At 40.7% G+C, this 25,811-nt stretch overlaps 2 protein-coding genes across 10 annotated transcripts in view; both read right to left on the reverse strand.

The window, feature by feature from the left end:
* Positions 1-552, reverse strand: part of prex1 (phosphatidylinositol-3,4,5-trisphosphate-dependent Rac exchange factor 1) — a 78,425-nt gene extending 77,873 nt beyond the window's left edge. For both annotated transcript variants that reach the window (XM_087833522.1, XM_087833523.1), the window contains exon 1: positions 158-552. In XM_087833522.1, coding sequence (XP_087689648.1) covers positions 158-301 — 144 coding nt within the window. In that variant the 5' untranslated portion in view covers positions 302-552. The remainder of the gene's footprint in view (positions 1-157) is intronic.
* A 1,171-nt stretch (positions 553-1,723) lies between these two features.
* ralgapb (Ral GTPase activating protein non-catalytic subunit beta) lies at positions 1,724-22,085 on the reverse strand. 8 transcript variants are annotated; one of them, XM_035905520.2, is made up of 33 exons: positions 21,946-22,085; positions 20,739-20,959; positions 19,217-19,419; positions 18,925-19,091; positions 18,639-18,825; positions 18,174-18,305; positions 17,673-17,851; positions 17,005-17,073; positions 16,387-16,538; positions 15,874-16,117; positions 15,208-15,243; positions 14,152-14,353; positions 13,886-14,053; positions 13,653-13,767; positions 13,278-13,425; positions 13,084-13,148; positions 12,857-13,001; positions 11,366-11,487; positions 10,144-10,326; positions 9,902-10,050; positions 8,353-8,540; positions 8,138-8,241; positions 7,833-7,988; positions 7,627-7,692; positions 6,982-7,191; positions 6,370-6,528; positions 6,053-6,218; positions 5,844-5,966; positions 5,620-5,756; positions 5,427-5,535; positions 5,119-5,197; positions 4,603-4,751; positions 1,724-4,090 (listed from the first exon to the last, which is right to left on the reverse strand). In XM_035905520.2, the coding sequence occupies exons 2-33, from the start codon at positions 20,913-20,915 to the stop codon at positions 3,897-3,899; spliced, it is 4,683 nt and encodes a 1,560-aa protein (XP_035761413.1). In that variant the 5' UTR covers positions 20,916-20,959; positions 21,946-22,085; the 3' UTR covers positions 1,724-3,896. The 8 variants fall into 8 exon arrangements, with proteins under 8 accessions (XP_035761413.1, XP_087689440.1, XP_087689439.1 ...); XM_087833314.1 differs by lacking the exon at positions 7,627-7,692 and having other exon boundaries at positions 7,833-7,985; XM_087833313.1 differs by lacking the exon at positions 7,627-7,692.
* Positions 22,086-25,811: the final 3,726 nt, after the last annotated feature.

Here is a 25,811-nt window from a genome sequence, read left to right on the forward strand (position 1 = left end):
CCGGGGATTGGAAAAACATCTAGAACAATACACGAGATGAGCGTGCATTCGGAAATAAATAAAAAACATCCGCTAATATACAGATTTGTAACTAGAGTTTGGCATCACGTTCTGCCAGTGTACGGGAGACACACTTGCAAGAGGATGTCAAACTTACCGACTGGAGGAAAAGCAACGTCCGAACATAATCCCTCTCGGTGTTCAGTATTTCATTTAAAACACACAGCCTCAGCCGCTGCTGTCGGTCCGAGTCCTTGGCTGCGGGGATACCGTTCTCCTGATGCCCGTCGTCCTCTTCCATGACGGTAACTCAACCCTCAGAAAGGTCGCTCTCTACAGAAATACTCTCCTTTTTTTCTCCCCCTAAGTATCCGCACGTTGTCGGGTCGTTGCTTTAGTCCATTTTTGCATTAGGAAGTTTTTCCCGAAAACCTCGCAGAGCACTGTTGCGAAACACTGGAAGAAAAGTTCACCAAAAGTACCAAACAACAAGCAGAGAGCCCGGCGGAGTGAGGGCAGTCACAGCAGCAGCAGCAGCAGCTGAGAGCGAGCGAGCGAGGCAGCAAAGCGGAGAGAGGGGAGGAGGAGGGGGAGGGACCCGCTGCCTGAGAGAGCTCACTACTGCTCTGGACACCGAGAGCTACAGACACAGTAGCTTTTAATGCGTACACGCTACAGTCTGATACTATTAAGTAAACTCCCCGAGTATCCCATTTCCCATGGTACTAAAGGGGCCCCAAAGGCAACAAACTATAAATAACCTAAACGCAGCTCGCCTAAAACAAATACTGAACTTTAAGCTGCCTTTGTAGAAGACGGTTAACAGGTACAAGTCATACAAGTATTCTTAACTTTGCTGGCGTTTCTCCTTCTTAGTCAAATACGATACTAGTGAGCTAAACACATACAACGTGTGAGAAACCATGCGAAATATGACAGTAATCCTAAAACCTTAAAGGTCTTGATTTTGATTGATGTCAAATATTTACCATAACAATGCTCATTTAGGCCCCCTGCCTGTCACAGGAGCTATCCCCACGCGGGGTCTCAGTGTGCGTTAATAGGAGAAACGCGCCCTCAAGTGGTTGCAGGCAAAAATACAACTTTCAAGTCCGGGATGGGCAGGGGGACATCAGGAACTGTCTACAAGCTCTGATACAAGAAAATTAACTTTTTAATATCATCATTGATTTCCCCAGCAATTCCTAACGTTTGCTTTTTTTTTAAAACACGTGGTCACGAAAGGTGTGTATTTTGATGCAATACAAATTCAAATGGTAATCCTCCATTCACCTTGCTGGCAATTAAAGGTTCAAACCTGTGCCAAAAAGGCCTAGACTATGAAGAGAAGCTGTTTTTCATAATCTGGATTTATCAATATTGTTAACCAAATCCTTTTTTTTTTTTTTCTTCAGTTGCAGAACATAAATATTTTAACATAGCTTCAGGGCATACAGGCTTATTGGCTGTCACTATCTCAGCCTTGGGTTACAGATAATATCCCTCAAGTATCTTTGCAGTCAGACTGACCCAGTCCATGCCAGAGGGCAGGTTCACTCTGCAGGCGGTGCAAATATTCACAGTTAATATTCTAATTCATCTGACAGGTTCTAAACACATCTGCTTTCAGAACGAAACTCACTGAATAGAATCTAAAAAAATATTAAGAGGAAAAAGATTTCAACCTGTGAAGAAAAAGTCAAATATTATGAATGGAAGGAAATTAAAATGTCAATAATAGTTTTAATTGATGCATGTTACATTCAATACCCATTGCGTTCCTCCCACACACAAAAAAAACGCATACATACATATCTTTTTCTGCCATCTCAGATGAGGAATGCAACAACTTGTAAATGCCTTGATCTATCACATATTTACATATTATCCTCTGCTTCTGTACATGGCAAATCCTTAAATATGCTCAAACTTCAGAGGACTTACAGGATACAACGTGTGACTCATTGTATGTAGTTTCTTTGTCTTTCATTGTATGTACTTTCCTTCCGAAAAAGGCATGTGCATACAGCACTGTCATAAAAAGTGAGTCACAATTAGACACGACAGGTTTAAAAACTCCACAACGCGTCCTCTTCATTCATATTTCACAAGATAAAACTCTTCCTTCAGCAGGGTTTTTCTTCCAAAAATGCACAAAAGTACAAAAGAGGACATGTAAGGTAACCAAAGAGAATAGAAAATAAACATAAAATGAACATAAAAATGTGCTCAGTGCATTAAGACTTTCCAATATAACAAAAGAAACTAGAGGTGTTTGCCCTGCTCTATCTCTGTGATAAATAAATTCACATTGTTACAGGCAGACAGTGAGAGGGCTTGAATTAAAACCAAAAGTACAGTGAGAAAAATAAGAGTGAAATTGTATTTTCTTTTAAAAAAAATTATTATAACATTTGTGAAGGCAAAAGTGCACATTTCTGCAATCCAAACTGAAGATAACTGACATGTTAAATATTATCTCTTCCTGGGTTTACATTTCCAAAGAAAAGAAAAGGAGAAAAAGAAACAAAATACAGCTTTGATCAGCCAAAATAAAGTCACATAATCCTGTTAGCTACATCAAGTATTTTGGCCTCTGAATCTATCACATAGATTTTGTTTGGAGGAGCGAGACACTTAAAAACTGTGCTCTGGTTCTGCTTTGTAATGAGATACTTGCAACCTTAAAAATGTGGTGATTTCAAATTAGGCCTGAAAACATCAAGCGCAAACTCCAGGAGCTCTGTAGCCGCTCTCACTATCAGTAAACTCTTGTGTTTCCAAGCATTAAGAGTAAACCAAAATCTAATGTCGCGATCGACGTATGTCGTGGCATTTTTGAAACTGTATATCTTAAAGTAACAGGATTCAACCTTAAATGCAACGTGTTGGGCTTTTAGGGGTCTCGGACTCCTTGTAGTGTCAAGTGACTGGCTGGACAAGCAAACGTGGCTGTGTACACACACACACTCTCACTCACACATGCACACACAAAATGTAGTGGCAGCTGTGCAATGGGATGGCCTGGCACAGAGCACGAGTGTCAAAAATGACGTCTACATACAGAAGAAAGCCAGAAGAAAATGATACAAAACTATAAACGTCTCATGTGCTTAGTCAGCTGCTGCGGTGGCCAAGTGTGCGTTCACACTAGGAAGACTAAAGCAGGGTGTGTGTCTGCATGTGTGTGTATGTGTGTGAACGTCGAGGAAGTCTGTCGTCAGATCCAATGACGGGTCAACTTTTAAGTTACCTGCATTGAAGCTATATATACATATGTGTTTACGACATTTTAAGGTGGATACAAGATGTTTATCTCCTTGGCTAAAAAAAAAAATAATAATCCAACCATAAATCTGTTAGAAACAAAAACAGATGAGCAGATCTGGATTTTGGACACAACTCTGTATTACCAAACCTCTTGAAGTTCATTCATATTACAAGGTTCAACGGACAAACTTTTTACAAGTTCAGAAAGGCCAACAGTGTAACTACTGTATTGCGGTTAAAGACAAGCAGAAATTGTTTTGCCACAAAGCGTGAACCTAAAAACGAGGAGCAAAGCTCACTGTTGAACTTCAGCCGTTCAGATCTTCAGTGAGTAGCCGCAACACAGAAATGTCGTTTGTTTTTTCCCACCTTGGCATGGTTTTTGACACTTTGATCTAAGAGTCAAAGGCAAACAGTGTTGATATATGTATTCATATAAATAACAAAATTATACAGTATAAATATAAAGATTCTGTGTGTGCATGTGTGTGTGTCTGTGTGTGTACAAGCACAGTTGTAGGTGGTTTATGAGTACAGAGTAACGGGGGTGTGTGCGTGCATGTGTGTATTGTTGTGTGCGCTTGTGTGCCAGTGTTAGGACAGGACACGGGGGAGAGGGGGGAGGGTTAGAGGTGAGGCTTTCCCTCCCCCACCTCATGGAAGAGCGAGGTGTAAAACTCGGGCTCCAGTTGTTTGTTGCGGTAACGCTGCACAATTTCGGTTATTTTCTGCTTCCGCCTCACGTGAGGAGGGTTGTACAAGTCGCTCTCCAGGCGCTTCCGTCGGCATACGTTGATGACCGTTTGGCGCACGAGGAACCCTGAGAGGCAGACACACAAACAGAAGCTCATCAGTACTCACACGCGACACAGCCAATGTGAGTTACATGGATTTAGATTATTATGTGTGAAAGTGTAGAGCCACAGATAAAACCAAAACACTTAACTGTGCCATCTGCTGGCCAAGAGTTCCAGCACATTCAACAGAGTAAGACTTTTTTTTATTTCCCCCCCAAAGTTAAACTTATTCATCAACACAGGAAAGTTAAATAAATGCCTTAAATGGGTTCTTTCAAAGCCTGGTGATGCAACTAGATAACACAGATGAGCAATACTTTTACATTAGAAACCAGAACTTCTGAGGGAAACACCACACACTTTCTAAATGGGAGTTTATTTCCTGTGCATTTCCAAGTAAAAACATCCATTGTGCAATACTCATGCGTGCGCATTAATAGTGAGAAAATGATTCCTTGTGATGTATGAAAAAAGCTGAAGTGTGGTAAGGTAAGGATGGACAAGTTAAGTAAGTGGAAGATAAATGAGCAATTACCAAGAGCTCTGCGGCTGACCACCATGCCATCCACCAGAGGAATCACCATGCCAAATTTACCCACAGCACCATGCAAGCGGATCCTGAAGAGTCCCGTCTTCAGAGGGTGGATGAAGATCAAAGGAACGTCTTTTTCTAGTAACCCCGACCTGCAACATTACGAATAAAGTGAAAAGGGAGGCAAAGATAGGATAAGAAGATAGCTACATTTCAAATGTATGTACTCTGTCTATTTAAATAACTGTGTAATTCTGCTGATGGTGAACAAAGGAGCAATGTTTACAAAAAGGCTTTTAATTCATTTTTCTTTCAAGGCACTTGACAACTGCTGTCACTGCTCTGCCACAGTTCCTCTTTTCTGCCTGCTGCATAGCACTTCCTGTTTTGCACATTGGGTTTTGCAGCATTGTTTTTTTTTTTTTGTTCTTCCTTTTTGCACCTGACCAAAACCAATTCAGAAACCACATGTTTTTTTATACCGGCAGGCAAGTGCATTAAGCATAAACCTGTGAATACCTGCAGGAAGTGCTGTTGCTCATGCTAGCTTCCAAGCCCGTGCTGGTTTCCGCTAAAAGGTCGGTCAAAGGGAAGTTCTCTAAATAAAAAAAAAAACAAAAAAACAGAGAAATTAAGACTTTCATGCACATTGATAATTTGGCAAACACCTTCTTACAGAAGCACTAACAGTGCAGAGATAAAGTATTTTATACTGAAATATTTTGTGAGGATAAACCTGCTGGCTGACTATAATCTATGAAGTGGGCTAGTCTTAAATTACAGTATGAGAGGAGGGGTGGTGGGCCAAATAGAGACTTTATACCTACCAATATCATCAAAGCGCTCCACCCAGACCACAAACGCCTTTGTTTCAGGCCCCAGTTGGGGGAAGGATTTTCCAGTCGATGACCTCTTTGCCTTCACTAAAGGACTCAGCTAGATAAAACAGGTAAATTCATTTTGATCAAGCATTACATCAAACATTACAGGCCACATATACTCACAGAAGCCGAAATCTACCTTTTTAGCGGACTCCATGCTTTCAGAATGGTTGGGGAACAGTTCCAGTGTGAGATTGGGTTGTTTGAGCATACCGGGCATGAGTTCTGAGTTGGTGTCTGCCTCCACCGTGGAGTCACTGTGCACTGAAGACTCCTCTGCCAAATGAGAGCAAATTGCAACTCCAATCCAGCACAGAGGCTTTCAATATCTTTGAATTCATATTGAAGATCGTGAATACTGACCTGAGTGTTCTGTTAGAGAAGGAACCACAAAGGCGATTTCTGTCAGAGCATCAGCATAGTACAAAACTTTCTTCTCTCCGTTGAACACCGAACCACCAGTGTCCTCCGGTGTACCCGCTTCCTCTGGAAAAACAAATAAAGATTCATTGAGTTACTAATAACATATAAACAGATAAATAACAATTGCGATGACCGTCTTAGTGTCTTACCTGCTTGTACATCATTGCTATCAGAGCAGTAATTCACAGACCAACTGGTGTCCAAGTGTCCTGTCCAGCCTGGGTGGCGTCCCACGTCCACAGGCCAGCCCAAGGATAACAGGAACTCCAAGAAGTGGGGCTGGACGCTGGCCGAAGACTCTACATTCCTTAGGATCTGATCACCAAAAAGAACAAGATAATGAAAGAGTTTCTTCTTCCTGTTTCTCTTTATGTGTGTAAATAAATAAGTAACTGGAAGAAGTAACTAAGTTAACATCAGTACATTGTAAAGGTAAACAATAATCAATCAATCTGTATTCCCTTACCTCATGACTGCTTTTCTGTCCAGGTTTCACATAGAAAATAAAGACTGTGTCAAAAGGTCGGCAGGGAAGCAGGTCCAGGTAGCTGATGTCATCAAAAAATCCTGGCAAGGATGACTCCAGGGCAATCAGGTGAGGAGGTAGACGACTGTTGTTGGGTTCCTATGAAGGGTTATGTAAACATTATTCTAACAAATACATTTTATTTCACAGATTTAAGTATTTTTTGTCAGGATCAGATTTTTAATATGACCTTTTTTCAAATTAAAGAGCTTTTAGACATCCATCTTTCTTTCATGTACAGCAGTTTAGCACATTCTTGCAAACATGTCTTCATATTATCTCAGCAACTCAAGATCTATACTATCCATTAATGCGATAACATACACTCAAACTTGTGCCGTATTTAAAGTGATACATAAATGTTACAAGATGAGAAATATTAAGATCTCCATCACGACTTTGACGGAATAGTAGAAAGAACAAAAAGAACCAACCCATCGTTTATGTGAAAAAGGCTTTAAATAGAAAGACAATGGAAACCTAACAATTAGCATGTATATTTAATACCGATCAATCAAAGAGTTTGGAATCTGACATTAAAAAGTAACTGACCTTAAGTGCCTCCAGAGACAAGAAGCCAAAGTGGGAGAGGAAGAGACGTGCTGTCTGGAACTCCTGTGAGGGTGGAGGGGGTTTGCAGTCTGTCTGTGGGTCAGGAAAAGGAGTGGACTTCCAGATTTCCTCACTGTGTCGCTCCAAGGCGTTCTCATACTCTATCTGCTTGGTCATCAGATTACGAAGCTTGTCGTGCTGAACTTCCAGCTGAAAAGATGGGGACGGGACATCTTTAAAACAGGGTAGGTGGGCCTCGTGAACAGTCGTCGACTGCATGAGCTCAACATGAATTGAAGCAGAACCCTCACAGTCCAAACAGATACTGACCCCCAAAGGTGAGAGGAAACGTTATGACAGTGTCATCTGTACTTTATAACCATGGGAAACATTTAATAATGGATCACCCTTACCATCAAATGCAATCCAGTACAACAGCCCTTTAGTTTATTAAAGGGCTGTTGTACTGGATTGCATTCTCCAGCCCTTATAAAAGTTTGTTGAGACAGTGTTAGAGAAGCACCAGTAGTTTCACAGAGAAACTGCAAAGGATTGAGAAACCACACAAAATGATCACCACTAAACCAGATGATTTGACCTATTTAACACAACACCCAATGAGCCCTCCTGTTTTCAACAACTCACACGAGGGCAAATTCTGTTCAGTGAATCTGAAGCTCTCGAATCTTCCTCCCAGCCCATACAAGACACCTATGTTTGTGCAATAACAAACAATACTCTTTAAGATATAACAAATCATGGTTTACCCGATACCTGTAAGAGAATAACTTAATTTTTGTGTTATCAGACATAATGTGGATAGAAGCTTCGACGGGAAGCTGATCTCTCACCTCCTTACTAACAATGTCATCCAGGTCAGGGATACTGACATCAGCTTTGACAAGAGGGATCTTATCCACCTCCTCAGGGAAGGGCCTCTGTTTCACATTGTACTTAATCCCCACATCATTGTTGGGTGTTGGACGGCCTTCAGGAACAAACACCTGCTGCGGGAGGGGAGAAGAAAACAGATATATAACAGAGATGTGTTATCAGATGTGGTGCTACAAGTTTGACAAAATGGTGCATATGTTTTAGCTAAGTTAGCTTAAAATGTGTTAACTTTAATTAGTATTAATCTAGAGTGCGATCTCACCCTCTGATTAGCCCTGGCCCCTCTTGGTTGATGGAAGAGCTGCATGGTCCAAGCATGTCGACCAGCCGTTCCCCGGATCAAAACTGTCACAGAAGGACTGGGGTCTGTGAGGACAAAAACAGACCCATATTTAAAGCATAACAGACACTTTGTTTTCTCCCAGCATTCAAATTTATTAACTAAAAATATCAAAAGCGAGACAATAAGCTACTGACTTTGCTCATTGCCAAGAGGTTGCTCCAGCATTGCAAGGATGACAGAGTTTTCCAAGACAAAGTAACGGAAGTTACTGGCTCCTGTGGCACTGAGTCTGGCATAGCGAATCAAAGTATCTTCATTCAGCAGGCTGCAAGTAGACGCAGGCCCACTGGGAGACGGGAAGGCCCCCAACACCTGCATGATACTAGGGAGCACCAGGGAAACACAAATATAAGAAAGAAAATAAATACAAGCAAACTGGGTCAATGAATGCAACATATTTCACTATCCAACAGTCATGTGTATGAAGGTTCAGCAGAAAAAGTGGGCCAGCTACGATGCTGAGGAAGCAGAAAAATAAACAACAGAAGCAACAACACTTTAGCACAGTCATAAAAGATTTTGAAGAAAAACCCTACTTGGTTTATAAGAATCAGTCACAATCCACTTTAGTGTTATCACCAAGACTAATGACGGAAAAGTCATCAGCATCACTATGGGGGTGAATTTCGCTGGCTGACTGGCCAAGTCGCAACCCACGGCTATGCTGAGTGGGGAGTTTCCCCTCACAGCCGAGAGGTTTGCTGGATGAGTATCTGGGGCAAAATAGTGCGATTTTATTTACACTTTGTTATAAACTGTTCAGTAAACTCCATTTTTGGACCCAGTTCTGATAGACCTTTATAAACAGGAAGAGTTTAGTCATTGCGCAGCTGTTTTTGTGTGCAGCTGAGATTCTCAGTCTGTGGCTGTGGCTGACTTTGTGGCTGTGCTTTGTCACAGGTAGCTAAATTTAAGTTATATACAAATTTATTGTGTGATTGACTGCCACTGGAGGTGATATCAATCTGTCTAGCCTATCTAGCAAACAAAGGACAATTTACAGTAGACATACTTTTACTAGCTTATCAAGAAGCCAAGGTGCAATACAAGTGTTTAAGTTTAAACATAAGGAGATCCCACAGCAGGAAATCTGGTGTTTGCTGCAGACTGCTGGTCACATCACAAGACTTATACAGGTGATGAAATGGTAACGTAACCATTTTACAATGAAAAGTGTTTGAACGGCCAATGGAGCTTAAGCCTTTTTTCCATTAGTACCTAGTCTGATCTTGACCGGACTCCCATTCCATTACAATCCAATACCACCTAATGTGCTTGGTTGTGGTTATAGCAATGTAGCCGAGCGTCCCGTGGCATAAATAGTATGTGACATGAATGCTACAACAAAGCTGGGCGTTGAGGCAACGATATACCTGGTGCTCGGTCTGTGGCTTTTTTGTCAGACTTGGGGACCACAGCGTTGTGTTTTTGTAGCCGTTCCCCTCGTTGCTTGGTTTGTATTTTCCTGAATGAGACGCTCTCATGACTCATCAAGTGATGCCACTGACTGGTGGCATGCAGTCCGTTGATGTCACATTTTTGGATACGATTGCTTGGAAGCCTTGCGGAGTAGGTGCTAAATAAAGTACCTGGCACCAGGTACTATGACCAAATGGAAAACCCTGAAAAGCATGGCAAGCTGACCGGAGTAGGTACTAATGAAAAAAGGGGCTTTAGTCTCACCAGGACAAAGTTGCCTCGGCAGCATCCTTCACTCTCATGGAAGCCGGGTTGTGCTCCTTCTCCCCTTTATGTCGAACCTCTTGCTCCTGACGGGACTTACTGCCTGAGATTCCCAACTCCACAATTTCCAAAACCTCAACCAAACAGTCCTGGAGCAAAAGAAAATACAAAACAATATATAGATTTTCTCTTACCTACCGACATACATGAAAGAGAGAGGGGAAAAAGGTCTTTAGACTTACTTTCTCATCCAACATGTCAGGGTGTTCTGTGAGCCACACACACAGAAACTGGAAGGCAGCTACAATCATGGAGTGGAGGTCTCTGGATTGAAGAGGAGCTGGACGGCTACACTGGAACACAATGTAACCACATATCGAGCTGACAGCACGTTTACGGTCTGCAGAGTCGACCCCCACCTTCACCTGATTAAGACATACACAAAGACACAGGAAAAAAAATTCTATATTAGATACATTTTAAAAGTGGTTTGTTTTATGCAACTGTGAAAAAAACTTGGTTTAAAAATGTTGCCCTTTTTTTTCAAAATGACAACATATTTGATTATGAGTAGAAAAGTATGTAAAGGAACAGTCAAGTCAAGTTGCTTTATTGTAATTTCAACCATGTGCAGTGGTACATTACACAGTGAAGCGAGACAATGTTCCTCCAAGACCCTGGTGCTACATATAACAGGTATTCAACACATGACTAAATAAAGTGCAAGTGTGCAAAAAATGGCAAAAGTTGCAAAAACAAAAAGACAAAACAAAGCAAAAACAGTGCAACACCAGACAGAACAGAATGATACAAGCACAAGACAGTGCAGACACAACAGTGTAACAAAAAAGTGCAACAATGAAACTGGGTTGTGCCAAAAGACAAGAATATTGTCTTTTCTATACTCGGAATTCTGTATCAAGTAGAATATTGACATATTAATTGCTCATGCATTTTGGCAGTGTGATTGCAAACACAAACTCCACAGTCATTACAAGTTAGAGAAACTCTCTTTACAGTAATCTGTGGTACAATGTGAGGGCAACTCCCTTATTCTGAGCTAGGAAATTAACTGACTGAAGGTGGCAAAAAACACCCAAATGTATCACAAGTCCTCTGTGAAGCTGCACTGTGTCATTTGGTAATGGGGTGTAATAACTATCGGTATAAGTTAGCACGCCCTACACGCAGCTGGTTTCGCTTGCCCCCATAATAGGCCCAGACATTTTATTAAGGGTGTTCCTGGAATAGAGCTCTTTCAAAAACTCTTCTTTTTTTTTTTTTTAAATTGATTTTTTTTAAGTTTTTTTTTTTTTTTTTTTTTTTTTTTTAAAGACTACAGTAACTAAAGCTGTTGAGACCTGAGTAACATTGGTGTACTGGAACACCGCAGTTTTATCTTAGCTAGTCCAGCTAGTAATGACTGCACATTCTTACACTGAGCTTCTATGGTGTTCAAGTTACCTTGGCCAGTCCAGCCAGCAGTTCCAGGGCAGCGAGTGAAATGCTCATGTCTTGCCTCCACTGGGAGTTGAGCCTCTGAGTGACCAGGTGGATGCTGCGCACCAGCAGGCCTGCCGCAGTATCTGGAAGAGCTAGATCATATAACACCCCAAAATACCAAACACTGCAAAGAATAGAGCAATGCAGGATTATCAAAGCTAGAAAGTCACACAGAAAGACATTTCTGAATGCTCAGATGTTAGCAGATATTGCTTTATATTAACATACAACATGCATTAGAGGTGAAAGAATACAGCAAAGCACACAATCCTGAGCAAAATACAGGCAGAGTAAAGAAGAGACAGCAGTAAACAAGCTGCTGAGGAACAGAACTGAGTGATGTTAGCATTTTTACATCAAAATAGCATTTTCAAATTTTATTTTAACAAATAATTAGGAGACTTTTTTTAAAAACAGAGGAACACTGAAATTTTTAAAAATTACTTAACATTTATCACCCAATTACATTAAATATATGTAAGTGGAAGGAAAATTCCAGTTCATCTGACAAAAGACTTTCCTAGTTTGAGCTACTATTTACAGGGGCTAAAAACTTTGAAAACAAAGAGTCCTAAGACTGATTTTCAACAACAATGTAAAGTCCACTATCTGGACACCTTTGTCCCAAAAAAGAAATTTTACAAGTGGAAGCAACACAACCTTGTGTGAGGTATGTGACACAACAACAATCTTCTTTACTTCCGTTTTTTACTACAACCTCTGTTACAAAGAAATCTGCACCGTCAAGTGTTTTTTTTAAGAGATAATGTTAAGAAATTAAATGAGCGGACCAGAACAGAAAATGACTAGAAAACCCAAATAACACTGAAATGGCTGCAGCATTTATAACAACAGATGACTCACTCTAAAGCATTGCTTTTCCTGTACTAAGCCTCACAACACAATGCTATAGTCCTACAGATGTGTCTCACAGGAACCAAGCAATCCCTTCCCCCAGTTTCCTGCTGGAAAACGACTGCCTATGTGAAGCACTGTTCACTGAAAACAGACATAAATTTGTGCAAAAAAGAAAACAATCAAATGAAAACAAAACATCACTCAGCCCTGCACAGTAAATACTACATTTGAAATCCATCTTATTAGGCAACATTGTTGCAACCAATCATTAAGAGAAAACAAATGCAAATCAAAGCAGAAACTCCACCCACCCCAATCCCAAATTCTTCTTAAACAACATCACAGCAAACACTTTACATCACCTACAAAGATATTTTACCCAACGCTTCTTAACTCTGCATACCACTTTAACCACGTTAGCTATAAAAAAAAAACACAAACGAGTCAACAGGAGCTGGAAGCTAATGAGAAATCAGCCAGGGATCATTAAAAATAATCTTACAGCAAACCTGCTATCTGACCAAATAAAGTATTATTGTGTTAATTCATTAAGCACAAAAATATTAGTGTATGTTCAGGAGCGGCATGTCCTACCATAGTCACGGAGAAGCGCCTGTGCAGGGCGTTCAGAGTCTGGGCTGGTGGCCTCCGTGCTGCCTCCACTGTTGAAGCTGATGCCACTGTTGGTACGGCTGTGACCCTGAGTCCTCAGGGTTGAGTGGCTGCCATCTATGCTCCCCTGCCACCGAAAAACACAGAAATCTTAATGCCCAGTCCAGCTTGTAGCACCGTAAACATTAACTAATTAGCAGAAAGCTTACTGTTTCAGTCTGGGCGCCTATGGACTCTAATAAAGCTGAGTCTTGAACAATATTTAGCATTGCACCTGAAAAAAGGGATAAAAAATAATAATTAAACAAAAAAAAAAAAAAACAATTTTACACAATCATAAAGTACAAACAATATACAGAGTTAAAATAACTGCAATCAAATATATGAAGCTATCAGCAAATACCCAGTATGAGCTGTGTGTTGGTGGGGTCAGTCTCTGTCTGCAGAGCTCCTATGAGGACATTGACAAGACGCAGCCTCAGTGAAAGGAAAGACACAGGCTGGTCATGAGGCCAGCCATCTTCCTCGTTGAATTTTCCCTCCAACAGAACCTAAAGAACACAGAGTCAGTGTGGTTAGCAACCTTGATTAACTTTAAACTCTACAACAAGAAAAGGGCTTGTTTTACGGTTATGTAATCATCAACAGGTTTTAAAGAGTTTAATATTTGAAGAAAGAGCCACCGATGTGTGTACAATACACAGGAAATCAGTGGCATCACAGCAGTAAGCAAGACTGTTACTATCAGCTTAAAGATAAACATCGCCAAAGTCATTACCTCTGATTTGATGTTGCCAAAGTGATGTGGCAGTGGGAGCATAGCAAGCAGGATGTTGATGGAGGCTCTCCTCAGATCAGTAGGATTTACATACATCTTAAATTTGGACAGTTCCCTAACAAAAATAATGGAGACATGCTTTAAGTAATATAATTGATTTCTAACATAACACATTTACATGACTGAGTAAAAACAAATAATGGTCTCAAATGAAAGTAAACTACCAGTCTAACCTGTCTGGCACAATGGTCTCCAGCGCAGCTATGAAGTAGGGCACCACCACATTGATGCCCTTTAGGTCAGTACAGAAGAGAGAGGAAGAGTTGAGAATGATAGAAGCCAAAACTGGTCTACAGATGAAATCAGAAATCTGCAGACCCTGAATCAGGACCATGTAGAACCTGCAGAAAAGAAAATAAGAAAACCATATCATTTTCTTTCCTACTGTTAAGAAGATGGCAACAAAACCAGATAAATTTGGCAAAAGAAAAGTATATACCTCGACAGGTAAACTGGTAGAATCTCCTCTCCAGTTTTTTTGCTACAGAAGATGCGACACAGAGTCCCACAGGCCTCAGCCCGTCCTGCTTCATAGCTCTCTGGGAACTCATTGGCATCAAACATTGGGTTGTTCACCATGGAGTCAGTGGACATTTGGGAACCCTTCCTCCTCAGCTCCAAGGACACTTGAGTGGCTATCGCTGTACAAAGTGTGAAAAAAAAGAATGAAAGAACCCTGAATTGCATTGCAGTCCTCAGTTTTCATGCATGTATGACAAAACAGGCAAAAGCAGACAAAAATATACTATATGCACACTAGAACGAAAAGTTAACAGTAAAAATTCAAAAACATAAAAGCAACAAAAAGCAGATATTAACTCACTATCACAACAAGAGAAAGGAAGGGCTTTATTAACTGCAAACACACACTCACATCCTTTAATAAAAGCATTCAATAAAGGGAACTCTGACACAAAGAGTTTGCCATAGAAGTTCTGCCTATCACCGGCACAAAGCATGAATAAGTTGTAGTGTGCTCGTACTAAAAACGTGTCACTGCTGCAGGAACATAAAGCAAAATCCCTGTGTCAGCATCCCTCAATGCTGCAATCATATGACTGTCACATTCACTTCATGCATTGAGGCACTAAACCAATAAAAAAATATATAATTCAAAACTGAAGTGAACTGACAACATCAAAAAGAAAATACAAGAAACAATGCTAAACTCGAGGGGAGTCTGAAACACAATAGTACGGATTAGCGTGACTCAAAGGAAAAAGAAAATGGCAACTTAAATGGGGTGGTACTGTCACAAACTGGCAACGTTAATGTCGAGACAAGTGGTCAGTTTGGTGAAACCCATTCCATCAACCTCTGGAGAAACGCTGAAAGAATGCTGGTGAACTTTTATATATGGCGAGGAGTTGGAACAGAAAACGATGGTGATGATGACGATGACCATGACCATGAGGAACTCAACTCAAAAGCAAGAAGATTTTGTCAAGAAACGCAAATCAAGTGAGGGGGAAAAAAAGCTGCCATTCCTACTTACAAGATTTATAAGAAAGGAGAATTTGGATAAAAGAGGCTGCAAGATAACAGAAATAGTGGAGAGAGAAAAAAAAATCAAAGCAGATCCAATATTTTGGGATCAATTCATATCAGGCATGAATTGTGTGGTTTTTCTTTTTTGCTCATGACTTCTGACCATTACAAATTTCTTACATTAATCAGACATGATAGACACGTGCAGGACACTACACCAAAAAGAGAAATGTGAGAAGAACCAAAGAGGGCCAATTGCAAACGCTAAAAAGTGTATGTGCTGTCATTAACTCTTAGCGCCGCTGCCAGTAATGATTGTACCAATTAAATGACTGTATGAATTCCTTAGGATAGGGTTAAAGCCTATATGTAGTTTGAGCCAGGTCTAAATTGTTGGTCGATGCAAATGGATTAGAGTCAGCTAGAAATCTCATACGAGGCCACTTCTAACCAAGCCCTCCACACACAGAAAGGCCCAACAGAGTTTCAGAGAAAATGGTGAAAAAAACAAAAAGATATCCCAACAACAGAGTACAAATTTTTCAAAAAATTAAATAAAAAAAAATAATAATAAAGACCAAAAAACACAGAACTCCATATGAACACATACTTATGAACACCGACTTGCCCATGCATAATTTTAAACAGCGTGAGACGTCGCTTCGCTTCTTACCCGTCATGCTGGGGTCTCGGCTGAGGCCGCTGTGGAGCTTACAGTGGACGAGAGCAGCGTCGAAAAGCCACTGGCCAAACAGGTTGAGGATGCTGTTGACCTTCGGTCGTGCTGGGGCTGGCAGGGGCCGAGACTCCCAACTGCTCTGGTTGGGGCTGGAAAGAAGGGTCGGGGAGGACGAAGTCTGCTGCTGCTGCTGCTGCTGTTGCTGCTGCGATGTTTTGTTTGGCTGACCACCACTGCCCTACAGGGTGCGGTGGGAATAGAAGAAGATATCTCAATAGGCTGAAAACAGCTTGACTAGTTCAAGTAAAAGATCACAAGATTTGAACAAGTGTACTGAAATACTGCCTACAAAGATAGATAGATACTGCAGCTTCAGCATGGAAAGAATAATGTGCCAAGTTCAAGTATTTAATTCTTTTCTGTCTGCAGACCAACAGAAAGCTAAGATCTAAACATCTAACAGTTACACTTATTGTTCTGCATCTCTGTAGCAGTTACAGAACTTACAGCTGAGCTCTTGCTTGTAGTTTTGGTGACCACCGTGTGGCGCTGCTTGCGGCTATGAGGAGGCGTGGTGTTGGTGATTGAGGGCGGCGGCGACATGCTAATTCTGTTGACTGGAGTGGGCGGGGCACTGTCAGCCCTGGGACGTGATATGCCTGGTGACAGAAAAGTAAAATGAGTCGGGGTATAATAGTCCAATTTTCCTCAGAAATCTGGGGGTGAGGCGGTGTCATCTGATTAGCCTGGCAGCAAAAAAAATAAAATAAATAAATCGGCAACCATTGTTTTCCCCCCCAGGGAACAGACCATGTTTTGGGTAAATATAATCATTTTGAAGCCGTTTTCCATTTACAGTATTATTTCATGTATGTGAGTTGATCATAGACAGCATTGATTCACAGACATGCAAGACAATAGTTAGATACAAATCACCAATCACTGATTTCCATTTTGATTTTCCATTTTCATGCCTGCAGGAGTCCCCCCTGATGATCTTGTAGTTTAGTCTGAATATCTGACATATATCACTTGTGAGTCTGAGTATCATCACCAACAGTGAATGGACCAATCCACTAACATGCCCAGAGCAAAACATTATATCGTATCAGCTGATGTCTGTACCATGAGAGAGCGGCACTGGACAAAAAGTGAACACCCTCTCCCGTACAGCTTTCTTTTCAACAGAGACACCTACAGTGTAAAGAGAAAAATACACACGGGTATGTTTCTATTGAAATCTTTAAACAGGTATTACTGACTGACATCCTCCATCTTGAGATTACTCAGAGGTAGTAAGAGAACAACACTGGCAAAAAAAAATACATTTTAAATCTTTTTCTCTCTATAAATCACAAATAACACAAATTTCCATCTACGCTATAAAACCCATCAGAAGTGTTTGGCTTTACTGTTTGTTAAAGACAAGATTCTACAGATTACGATTACAGGATGAAATTGAATTTAGAGCAACTTAAACTTTTTGCCAAACAGATCACAATAAAAACCAGCTGCTTACACTTCTGTCAAAGTAACGCTTTCTTTTGCAGCAGTTTCTCAAATAATTTCTGGCAACAATAACATGTGGGGATAAATTCCTAAAGCAGGTAGCTGCCACAAAAGCAGGAACAGCATATTTCTTAAACATAATCCATTAAATAATGGACTGCAAAAATGGTCTCCAAGCTGAAGTTGCTTTATCATTCATCCCTTAAGTATATCCTCTGCTTCATTTTGAATGTCTTAAATATCACTCAACTGAGCTTTTCATCTTAACTCAGGATTCCTCTTACCCAAGAAGGCATCCACCAAGCAGCTGACACCCCTCATGGCCCTGAAGAAGATCTGGGGTAGTTGTTTCAAACATGGATGCAACACCACTTCATGGGGTATGCCGCTCGAATTGAGAAACTGTTCCTGAAACTTTGGAGTGGTGCTTACTACTGCGGGGTTGCTCAGGTCCACTGGGTTGCTGGAAACAAAAAGGAAAGTAAACGTAATAATGGATTAAGCCAAATGTTGCTAAATCTTTCTTGAATAAATGTGACATAAGGTTGGGTAGACGAAGGAAGTAAAAGGAAATAAAGGAGGGAACGACAAATGAAATAACATTAAAAAAAGCCAGACATGAAAGTTTGGATGCAGTTAAATAGACTTGAACTAGAGCAGATAGGCAACTTCAACTTCCCCTTAAATAAAACAAACAAACAAACACCATGTATGTCGTTTAGAAAGAGGAAAGAACATGTCTTTTTCAAGCAAAGGCATTTTTATACAGTTGAGGCAATAAGCACCTGAGCATGTGTAGAAAGCGGTACCACGTCTGGGCCACGCAATCATTGTCCATCTCTAAAGGAATCAAATTGGCATCCTCATCGGGAACTTTAAAAGGTGGGAAGGATGGTCCATGAGTAAACCGCAGAAGTCTGAAACGAAGAAATGAGACAGGAATACACAGACTACATTAACAGAGACCTCGAAAAACCAAACCACATTTCATCCCTTGAGATGTTCTACTGGGCTTTTAATGCAGCCACTTTCAGTTGCTGCTTGTTTGTGAATTTCTTTGCCTTCAGTAACTGCAAAGCATGCTCTATTGGTCTGAGATGAAGAGACTGCCTTCTCCATTGAAGAAGGCAGTCTCTCCAAAAACTGTCACTGTCCAACAACCTGTGGACCTAACTACATATAGATATCATAATTCTAACAAAATCTTTTACCACTGAAAACACAAAAGGTTGAACTGAATCCAATCTAACCTGGAGGTCAAAGCACAGGCTACTCTGCTCCACTGCTCTACAACAGGAGGATGATGTCTCCAATTGGCCAGCATCTCCCTTGCTGTCTTCCAATATGGCGGCGTAGGAAAGCAGCGGGCACACGCCAGCAGCCACACCTCAAACAACACTGCCATCAGTTTCTCTGCCAGCTTCTCAGCTACCCCCACTGAAAAAGGGAAAAATAGGGGGGTATTATAACTAATCATCACAAATAATAACCAAGTAGATAACGAAGGAAAAGTTTAGGAGAGCAAGGGTTGTTTACCTCCAACTGTGGGCGGTGCGAGCAAGGTGTCATTGATGCGAAGAAGGAAGAGCAGCAGCACCTCCCAGGTCTCTCTCACCATGGAAACGGACTCTCGTGCCAGCTTCTGGACTGCAGTCAGAACCTGCTGGCAAAGCCTGATGTGGTTCAGACTATGCTGCTCAGGCCTGGAGGGAGAAACAGCTTGTTTGAAATGAGGGAACATGAAAGCAATATAAGCAGTCCAAGATTTTAGTGAAAAGGCATTCATCCTTAAATTCAAGCTAATGGGAAATAAAGTTTTTAGACATACCTTGGTACAAAGACGTTGTAGAGATGCTTTAGAATAGTCTGGACATACATGTTGGGCTCCTTCACCACAGGCTGAGGCATCGAGTCCCTAGGCGACACCAGGGCCATCATCCAGTCTGTGTACACGTCCACACACAGCTTGACAGTGTCCCCCTCTAAGGGGAGGGTCAGGCCATAACAGAGCACCTCCATAGTCCATTTCACCTGGGAACCAAACCATTGTTAGATATTTTATTATAAGTAATTATCTTATATTTGCAGAGAAGCTACATCACCCAATCCTAATGAAATGAGGAAGAATGGCAACAGTTTTTACGTTTAGAAAGCTCCTTGTATCCTACAAATACAATCAAAATATGCCCCCGCCCCCACCCAACATAAACCTGCATACTTAGCAAGTATTCAGTCAGTTTCCAGTGATATTTTGCATAATTTCCCACAATGGTTTTGTGTAAGAATCCTGCAGAGGTCAGTATGGCTAAGTATTCCTATCCATGCTCTACCCTCAGCAAGAAGCGGCATTCAAAGCAACAGCAGCACTTCAGATGCATGGTGCACCTGAGTAATGCTGATGTATTTTTAACCCAAGGCAGCTCTACTTGCATCACTTCCTGACACACGCTGTCACATCATTAATTGAAGCAGCTGCTTTACTGTGAGCTCTGCCATTAACTTTCTCACAGTGGTGTGTGTCAGCAGACGTTCCAGTGTTTATGGGGATCATGCAAAGAAAGAGATCAGAGCTGTATCTGGTTTACATTTATAGCTAACTGTTTAAATTGGCCCGTGTCAAGTTGTGTCTAGAGCCTACACAAAAGCTTAAGGTGTCACGAATACTGTACATTACAGGATTAATTGTGTGTGCTTTGTTGTTTTGTCATATAAAAACTATTATTTGCAGAGTACTTTCTTCTCATTTCATGTGCACTTGATGTGTTCAAAAACATCAACCATTTAATAGAAGCAACAGATAGAGTGTTACTTAGATGGTTTCTTCTATCAGTCAGGCCTGCATATGCAAGAGTAGCTACAAAACAGATAGTCCTGGCACCCTTACTGAGCACTGTGCAGCAACATCAGCAACAGAATGATAGTGGAACATGAAGAAAACAAAAAGAGGGAGTCCAGATTCTGATAATGATATAAAAATGTATTTAGAACCTTTATTTTAAATATGGTGACCCAAACCCCATAATTACTTTATTATCATGTGCTACACTTTTCATCACCTATGAATGTAGTTGGTGCTACATATTTAAGTGGATAATCTTAGACCAGTTTTTCCCACACTCTCCTAAAGAGCCACACATACAAAAATATATGGACCACAGTATGTTCTAATTTCTATTTTTCTACGTAAATAATCATCAGCAAAAAAACAACAGCACACTGATACCACTAAAAGTACTCATGTGTTTACTTAGCTCTGGTAACTGGAGTTAAAATGTCATGGTGATAGAGATGTAGGCTGGCAGACTACCAAAGCATTAAAATGACATGCTCGTAGTTGACCCTTCTCTTACCTCTTTGTCTGTTTTGAGGATGTTCTCTGTGGCAACTGGGCTTACAGCTGTGCCCAGAGGTTTGACCACAGCATTTGCCACCTCTGTGCCCACACTTGGGGGATAGGTGTGCAAAACACTTAGGTGGCCCTGGTCACTCTGCACCACCAACTGCAACGAGCGCCACTCGGAGTACATGCTGCTGATGTCTACTGTACTCTACTCACACCTCCTGCCTCCACCTGCAGACACACAAATCCAGAGGGAAGCTTAATACGGAAAGTTAGGCACACTACCAATCGGCTACTTGTCCAAACTATAATACCAGCGTGGATACAGTCGTGCTACTTGTGAACTGCTGTTACATTGCAAACAGAGAAATGGTCACACCTCTTTCACTGTTTAGGTCTTGACCACCACAGCAGTTTTTCAGCTTTAACTTGTTTGACTGGTTTGTCAAACAAGTTGACCAACCAATGAAAATGCGTAGTTCACACATTTTGGAATTTGTAATTAAATGTTTTGTTAGCTACAACAAAACACGTATTAGTGAAAGTAAAATGAGTGTGGACTAACTGCGGGTTAGTTCTTTAAAAAAAAAAAAAAAAAAAGACTACAGCAAAACCTTATAAGGAGTCTGTTGTCGTACTTCTTGATATGTGGCGTGACAGGAAAAAAGATCCAAACAGCCTAGATATGTCATGTTTTGGCTAATGTTACGTTCTCTCCGGTAAGAGAAAACAAAAAGTATTACGGCCAGCATTGCAAAGGTTGGATGCGGGTTTTGTTTTGTACTGAAGCCTTAAACTAACAACAGGAACGAAACATTTGTGCCCTACACTTCGGCTCGGTAATAACAAGCCGAGGAATAACCAGGAAACGGTTCTGAAAACGAGCAGATTGCTAACGATGGCTAGCATTGACATCAAAACATCTTCCTCATATTGTAGATGACATTATATGAAATTAACGACTTCGTTGTCTCTATGAACAAGTCAAGAAACTAACGGTAATAAAAACCGCTTGCGATAACTTATCGATTATCCCAAACTACACTGCAGTAGATCCGATGTTGCTTGCTAGCTAGCTCAGCTAATGCTCACTACGCTAGCCTATTCGTTGACATTAGCTAGATTAGCTGGCTGTCATTTGTGCTAGCTAACTATCCAACTTTGCAAGGACGCTAATGTTTACTAAGCGGATAGCTCAGCTACTTTTTTCCATTTACCTTGACCAGCTGGAAATGATGTCATAACAGAGCTCTGAAACTCGCAGTTTGTGCTTTCTGTATATCCTGGTCTAAACTATAACAGCCTCCATCTTTGCAATGTCAAGGCTTGGTTATTGCAGCTTTACGGGCTAACGGGAAGCAAGATCCGTAGGTTGACGCCCTCTACTGTTTGGTACAGTCTATCGGACCCGATGCAGCCCTCAGTTCATTCAGTTAATAACACAATGTTTTTGTTTCTTTGTTGTTGTTGTTGTTGTTGTTGTTGTTTTTTTGGGGGGGGGGGGGGGGGCAGATACTATTTGTGAATGTACTTATTTTGTTTCACTATGCTCCGATTAACTATAACTAAAACCTCTGCGTGATGCATTACTATTTTTTAAGGAAGTAAAGGCATGGGAGTAGGCGAGGCATGCTTTGGTTTTGCTAGTAAAATGTGAAATAGGTGGAGCAGTTTATTGACACAAGTACAATGCAAACGTCAATGTAAATACAGCGTTGACAGCAAAAATGTAATTTGTACAATCCCAATTCGCTTGGTATGAGCATCTTTATTCTTCACTTCAGTCTGAACTCTTCTATGCCAGCTTTCTTGACCTTTTTTAAGTAGCACTCCGGGTTTGTTAAAGGAGATGCATGGAGGGCTGACATCCAAGAGGAGATACCGGAGGCTGACTGAGACACTGCATGTTTAAAAGCCCAAAGACAAAAATACAACCATGAAACTCCTCCAATATAAGTGGTTGATAAGAAGTTACATAACCCAAGTCAAACTGAATCGCTGGTCGCCTGTCATTCCAGATAGCTGTAGTAAAAACTGGAAATCAATCACACAAACTCTATCAAAGATTGTTGGAGTAAATATACCTGTTGAAGCAAAAATGTGTGTGTTGGGTATATATCCAAAGAACTGTGATTTTAGCTCCAGACAGCTAAAATTAATTGACTTTGGACTCCTGCAAGCCAGGCGGTTAATACCTTTGTAATGGAAGAAAATGGATGTACCCTCAAGTCATATGTGGGTAAAGGAGATGGCATCATATATTGTATTGGAACGACATGCTTATATTATCAGAGGAAAGGGCGTAGATTTTGAAGAAATAGGGTTACCTTTAGCTGAGTTTCTGAGACATTATGAAGTGAATTAATTTAGAAAATGATACTTGGTGCTGAGTTTTTTTGTTTGTTTGTTTTTAGTTGTTTCTCTTCTTGCTTTGTTTGTTTTACCCATGCTGTGCATTGGTTTTGTTTTATTTTATTTATTTATTTATTTTAAATCTATATTTGTTTATTTTGGGGACTATGATGTTTAATATAAATCTTATGTTAACTGTACTACTATTCTTTGCTTGTTCTGTAATATAAAACTCAATAAACATACTATTTTTTATTTTATTTTTTTAAAAGTCCCCCAGAAGGCACAGAACCAGCTTTTAATGAACAGCTGAGCATCCAACATCTGCATGGAGGAGAGGAAGGCACTCACATTGCTTAGTAAAAACAACAGCTTTTTCATCTTTCCGGGAAGCTAGGGCAGGTGCACGGATTTGCTAAATCAGAAAGACTATCATGAGAAAATTCTGTCACTGCTCAGTGATAAAAATACTTATGATCCAGGAAGTGGTTACAGGAAGAGGGTGATAGATTGTCTGTAGCAGTTAGAACAAGACAATGTTATTGACCAGCCCTTATAACACAGGCTATAACCAGGGGAAGCTACATCAAGTATGGTTCACCAAAGATATATAAACAATGTGTACCTTTAAGACCAATTGTCTGTATGATCAACTCGGTCACCTATAACATCTCAAAGTTTCTGGCTTTTGATCCTTTTGATTGACTTTTGATCCTCAACCCATTGGTAGGCAGCTCTAAATACCACATCAAGAACATCATTATGGAGGCAAGTGAAACAATGGTCTCGTATGATGTAACATTTCTCTTCACCAGCGTTTGAGTCACTGAAGTGGAGGTAGCTCACGAGGGGTAACAGGACCTCTCTCAGCACCTACCAAGTGTGTTTTACTCTTAGAACTGTGTCTTCATTTCACATATTTCACATACAAAGGTCAATGCTACAGGCAGAAACAGGGGTGTGCCGTGGCTTCCCCAGTTTCACCCATTTTGGCTAACTTGTACATGGAAGAAGTGGGAAAGAGGGCTCTGTTATCCTACCCTGGAACACCACCAAGTCATTCGTTCAGGTATGTGGATGACACCTGGGTGAAAATCAAATCTCAGGACATACCACAATTCAAAGATCATAAACTTGGTGGCCCGACACATTAAGATATTTAAAAGCTACAGCTTTTATCTTTAATAAAACAGCTTACAGCTGTACTGTTAACCCATGCATAGGTTCAGTTTTGACTCTTATCATCCACTGGAGCATCCACTGGGTGTCATCAGGACACTACAACACAGAGCAAACACCATCCCCACAGACACAGTGGCCAGGGAAACAGAAGAACATCACGTCAAGAAAGCCCTGAGTAAATGTGGTTATCCCAGCTTGACAAATGTTCTCCTGATTTAGTGAGTAAAATTAAATTGAAGTGAAACTGAATGTAACCCCTAACCAAACCTACAGTCTTAATTTGCACAGCCAACAACATAAAATAAACAGAAATCAACCAAAACTCTTGGATGTATTTTCTTTCTAAGTCACTGTTGACGTGGCATTCATGCAAGTTAATGACTGTGATGGAGGCTTTTAACATTTGAAATGGATTTTTGCCACAGAACAAGGGCTTCCCGATTTGCCTCCATCACATTCATGTGTCATTCTATTTACCTGTCCAGGTACAAATATGTCACGGTTCTGGGTCTTTCTGACCCAGCTTTTTGAGTTCTTGTGTTTTTATATTATGGTTTATGTTTTGAGTCCTTTGTTGTACTGTGTTTGTTATTTTCCTAGGTTTCAGTTATGGTTATCATAGGTTTATTTCTTAGGTTTTGTAATATGGCTTCCCTGTGTTCCATGTTGTGTCTACTGTGCCTTTCTGTACCATGTTTCAGGTTCCTATGTTCTGTCTCCCCAGTTGCTGTTAAGTTTACATGTCTAGAGTTCAGTCAGTGTGTTTCCTGTTTTACTTTGAAGGTCCGTGTGTCATGTCAGTGTTTCTAGTTTTGCTTCCCTTGTCTCGTCCAGCCTGATTACTCCCAGCTGTGCTCTCCTTCTGTGTCTCATTCCCTCGTTATCCCTCAGTGTATTTAAGCCCTGTGTTTCTCTTTGTCAGTGTCGTCGTCTCCCTCATGGCTGTGTTTCCATGTGTGATAGTTATCCATGTCCCAGTTTAGTTTTGTTATATTTTATTTTGAGTTTAATTCCTGTGTGGTGAGTTTTGCGTTTGGGTCCTTCTCCTGCCTGCACAGAGCCAAAACATAACAAAATATAACATAGTTTATCAATTTTTTTGAGTTTTAGAATCTCCAATGATGTGATGAAAAAAGAAGTAACTGAAAACAACAACAAAAGCTTGAAGGGCTGCTAATGTTACTGAAGTGTCCTTCCCCATGACACTGAACCATTTGTTTATGATGCCATGTACCTACAGAAAATCAAACGTGTCCCAAAGCATGACAGCAAATCTGTCACACACACAGCTGTTTTTCAAAATTTAAAGGCGCCTCAACAGAGGTATGCTCCATTTTTCTCAGTGTTGTGATAGACTAAATCAGCTGCCTCAATAAAAAAAATCACAGTAATAAAATAATAAACCAAAATGAAAAAAGTTGTCTAAATTTATTTCAGGAGATCAATTCTAGAGCTTTGTTGTTTGGAGAAGACCCTGCACGGATTAGAGTGGCTTCGAGAGCAGGCGGAGTCTGGGTGTTCAAAATCAGTCACCTGGACTTTTAACACC

The sequence above is a fragment of the Neolamprologus brichardi genome, chromosome 20 (genome assembly GCF_056152115.1).
Source record: "Neolamprologus brichardi isolate AB-2024 chromosome 20, ASM5615211v1, whole genome shotgun sequence".
Classification (NCBI taxonomy): domain Eukaryota; kingdom Metazoa; phylum Chordata; class Actinopteri; order Cichliformes; family Cichlidae; genus Neolamprologus; species Neolamprologus brichardi.